The 4,797-nt window shown below is 40.3% G+C and overlaps 1 protein-coding gene across 1 annotated transcript; it reads right to left on the bottom strand.

Annotated features, from left to right (window-relative positions):
* Positions 1-1,809: 1,809 nt before the first annotated feature.
* Positions 1,810-4,290, bottom strand: LOC144894095 (uncharacterized). Its single transcript, XM_078786127.1, has 4 exons — positions 3,891-4,290; positions 3,410-3,760; positions 1,948-2,020; positions 1,810-1,864 (listed from the first exon to the last, which is right to left on the bottom strand). The coding sequence occupies exons 1-4, from the start codon at positions 4,009-4,011 to the stop codon at positions 1,810-1,812; spliced, it is 600 nt and encodes a 199-aa protein (XP_078642253.1). The 5' UTR covers positions 4,012-4,290.
* Between the last annotated feature and the right edge of the window lie 507 nt (positions 4,291-4,797).

Below are 4,797 nucleotides of genomic sequence, written 5' to 3' on the forward strand. Positions count from 1 at the left end.
TGACCCTAAACATACCAGTAAATCCACCAAGGAATGGCTGAAAAGAAAGAAATGGAGGGTTCTGGAATGGCCAAGTCAAAGCCCGGATCTAAATTGCATCGAGATGTTGTTTGGGGATTTGAAACGAGCTGTGCATGCAAGAAACCCCTCAAACATCGCACAGCTGAAAAAATTCTGCATGGTGGAGTGGGCAAAATTTCTCCCAGTCGATGTCAGAGACTGGTAGACAGTCATAAGAAACGCCTACTTGAGGTTGTTTCTGCCTAAGGGGGCAATACCACCTATAAGAGCCAAGGGTGTACTTACTTTTTCCACATGCGAAATTTACATTTATGTTTATTGAAATTATACAATGGACTACAAAATGTAAATGAATATGAATGAATGAATGATCGTTTTAAGGCCATTTTTCCCCCGAGAGTGGGGGTTAGCCTTGCGGGCCCCATGACAATCATGGTTCCCTGTTTGAGGCAATGTTTTTATGGCCGGGTGCCCTTCCTGATGCCAACCCTTGGTCACGCTCTTACTATGCGCAGGGATACAGTGTGCCTATTCTGAATCAGGGTACACACCGTGATCATTCATCCCAGCAAGCTGGTACTGAATTTGCTGGCCTCAGAAGGATGACAGGCTGAGTCAATCCCCCTGACGTTAATTCAGCGATCGGCCGGGATTCGAACCCAGAATCCTAGGATCCCAAGCCGGCAACCTAACCGCTAAGCCAATGCCAGGCTTATGCCATTACAAAACACACATACATAAGGCTATTATATGAAATAACAAAACCACAGATACGTGAGGTTGTTTGGAGAAGACATGGAGGACAAGGGGCAGGGGAAATAAGGTCATGAATTTAAATGATGATGCCAATGATGCTATTTAATTACCATCAATGAAATGGTCCAAGGCATTACCCTTGACCACAAACCAAAGGGGATGGAAGGTAATCACATATTTCCACAACAAAGAGAATTGTGAGAGTATTGAGAATAAAGAGGATGAATAACAGAGCTGAGAACGGGCTTCCTTTGTGATGGGCATCATGAAATGCACAGGTACATCACAATAGGTGACGTCATCAACAAGACAATTGAACAAAAAACACCCCTCCCCCCTCCTTGCACACACAGACACACACACTGGGGGTGTCATGCATCATGTACTCGAGCGGTTCACCGGAATCACCTTCGCTCGTGATGCAAAACCAGAGCTTTCACTTCCCCTTTAAACTCGCGTGTCACATTCTGCAGGAGTTTCCTGGAATCACTGAGTCGAGAGCCTGATGGATATATTTAGTGTGCTCACGGTGCAGCACAGGCGTGATGGGCAAAATGGCCTTCTTCTGCGTCAAGGCTAATTGTTAAGATTTATTACTACAAAATGTAAATGTTTCATGATATTTGTTATATTATATCACCTTTATCTATCAATATTGTTGAAATGAAGATGAAATAGCTGTATGTTGAAATATGTTGAAAAAGTCAAAACTTTACATGGGGTGTACGTACTTTTTCACGTGACTGTATGCTCACTGAATATTTACATTTAATTCTTGTTTCTACCAATACACACTCCAAAGTTAATTTCTCACTTCAGGCCAGACATCTACGAACCCCCTTCATTGATGGGTATCTTCCCTTGAATTGCCAATAACACAGAGAGTGCATTTGTGCTTTTGGGACCTCTCTTTATTGCGAAACCCTTCACAAATTTAGGCTTCATGAAAAACATAGGCAGGAGACTTCTTCTGATTAACAATTTTACAACAAGAGTGTTCTCCCCACATCACACATGTCAATCAAACATGGACTACAGCAAAGATTGAGCAACAATTGATGTCCAAACTGCCATGGAAAGATGCCATCTGGGCATAACCAAAAACGGACAAGCAAAACAACCAAATCAGACAGAAAACAAAATTCCTAAGCACTCGTCACAATCAAAAACCTCAAATGGAACTTGGCTGGATACATGGCAAGTACAGAAACAGGAATTACAAACTGGCAACCTGAGGAAAACCCTGAAAGAAGCACAATGAGATCCAAGGTCAGATTTAGAGATTAAGTTCTGTTACCATTTGGGGTCAATTGAATGGCATCAATTCTTCAATAATTCTCTATTATGGGAATATGGAGAACCAAATTAATAAATTTAATATTTTTTTAAGCTGCCATTTTTTTTTTCCTCTTTACCTCATTTTCCATATCCTGTTATTTCAGATTTCAGCTTTCCTATATGGATCTTCACATGTGATCTCAAACTGCCTTTTTGAGAGAAACCTTTATCACACATCGAGCATTTGTAATGTCGCTCTCCTGTATGGATCCTCATATGTAATTTCAAACTGCTGCTATGAGAGAAACCTTTATCACATATCAAGCATTTGTGAGGGTCGCTCTCCTGTATGGACCCTCATATGTAATTTCAAACTGCTGCTATGAGAGAAACCATTATCACATATCAAGCATTTGTGAGGGTCGCTCTCCTGTATGGACCCTCATATGTAATTTAAAACTGCTGCTATGAGAGAAACCTTTATCACATATCGAGCATTTGTGAGGTTGCTCTCCTGTATGGATCTTCATATGTAATTTCAAACTGTTGCTACAAGAGAAACCTTTATCACATATCGAGCATTGAAAAGGACGCTCTCCTGTATGGATCCTCATATGTAATTTAAAACTGCAGCTATGAGAGAAACCTTTATCACATATCGAGCATTTGTAAGGTTGCTCTCCTGTATGGACCCTCATATGTAATTTCAAACTGCTGCTATGAGAGAAACATTTATCACATATCGAGCATTTGTGCGGTCGCTCTCCTGTATGGATCCTCATATGTAATTTTAAATTGCTGTTATGAGAGAAACCTTTATCACATATCGAGCATTTGTGAGGTTGCTCTCCTGTATGGATCCTCATATGTGATTTCAAATTGCTGCTTTGAGAGAAACCATTATCACATATCGAGCATTTGTGAGGTTGCTCTCCTGTATGGATCTTCATATGTAATTTCAAACTGTTGCTACAAGAGAAACCTTTATCACATATCGAGCATTGGAAAGGACGCTCTCCTGTATGGATCCTCATATGTAATTTCAACCTGCTGCTATGAGAGAAACCTTTATCACATATCGAGCATTTGTGAGGTTGCTCTCCTGTATGTATCTTTATATGTGATTTCAAATTACCTTTTCGAGAGAAACCTTTATCACATATCGAGCATTTGTAAGGTCGCTCTCCTGTGTGGATCCTCGTATGTGATTTCAAATTACCTTTTCGAGAGAAACCTTCATCACATATCGAGCATTTGTGAGGTCGCTCTCCTGTATGGATCATCATATGTAATTTCAAACTGTTGCTACGAGAGAAACCTTTATCACATATCGAGCATTTGTGAGGTCGCTCGCCTGTATGGATCATCACATGTAACTTCAACTTGCTGTTACGAGAGAAACCTTTATCACAGACGGAGCACTTGTGGGGGCGTTTTCCAGTGTGGATCCTCATGTGCATTTTGATGTTACTCGTTGTAGCAAAATCCATTCTGCACACATTACACTTGTAACGTTTTCGCCTTTCCAGAGCCTTTTTGTGTTTGTTTAATTTAATGTTAATCTTGGTGTTGCGAGGACCAGGCATGCACTTGCATTTTATACGAAGTGAGTCTTGATCTCGTGATTGCTTCTTCAGAAAAGGCTTCTTCTTCACTGTCAAGCTGTGACTGGACCTTATTGGTCCCATATTCCTTCTGGATTGTTCTGCAGAAACAAAGAACACATTTCCTTTTTTTTGGTCAAAAACAAAATATTTAATTCTTTTCCAAAAAATTTATATTTTGTATATGTTAATTATAAAATATATATGTTAATGTTTTACATTTTCACTCACCAGTTGCAAAACACGAAGCACTTCCGTTTGTCATGTGAATATCATCTGAACCTTCCTTTGCAGAAGAACATTTTGAATCTTCTGTGACAGATGAATCGTTGTTGTGTTGTCTGCCTTCCATATTTACAGGATAGACATCACCTGTGTACAAATCAGCGTCAGTCTTTTGCTGAGAAACGAGATTGAGGACTTCTGGAGAGCTCACAGAACATGTTACGTCATGGAATGTCCACTTCAATTTGAATATAATAATGAAATTAAAGATTGTTAAGAAGAAAAATTCTGGATATTAAGCGGCATCGAAGCAGTCTTATACATCACCCTTGTTCACCCCCCTATTTAACATGTCCAAGTATCACTACATTGGAGCATAGCGGAAGTAACAAGAAGACGATTTGTGTTCGACAGTGTTCAAGTATTTAATGCAATATAAATAAAATGAAGATGGTAAAATTCATTAAAAAATATATTCTGGAATTTACATGCGTTGCACAGTGTCTATTGCATCACTCTATCTAACACATTACATTGGTGATTTATGCCTGTTCTTTGTATCCTTTATGATGTCATTATAAACAGTACTTTTCCAGTTTGGAATGATTTTCAATTTTGTTTGACTGCCAAGTGGGCAGACAAAGTGAAAATATTGTTGCAGACGTGGGGTTTGGCGTGCTTCACCTATGGGACTTCTCAGACTCTCTGCGACCTCTGGACCTGGAAAGCCGCCGTACTGTGGATAGCTTCGCGGCCTCATGGGATGTTAAGCAACTACTGACACAGCTTGAGACCGCCAAACCTGGCAACACAATTGATCTCGGGAGGCGATCCTTTAATGGCAGGAACAGGCAGGCAGCTTCTCCTCGGGTGCCCAGCACGTTCAAACAGCAGCGATTTCTCTGGCGTCCCA

Source organism: Myxine glutinosa, chromosome 1 (genome assembly GCF_964187855.1).
Source record: "Myxine glutinosa chromosome 1, kmMyxGlut1.1, whole genome shotgun sequence".
NCBI lineage: Eukaryota > Metazoa > Chordata > Myxini > Myxiniformes > Myxinidae > Myxine > Myxine glutinosa.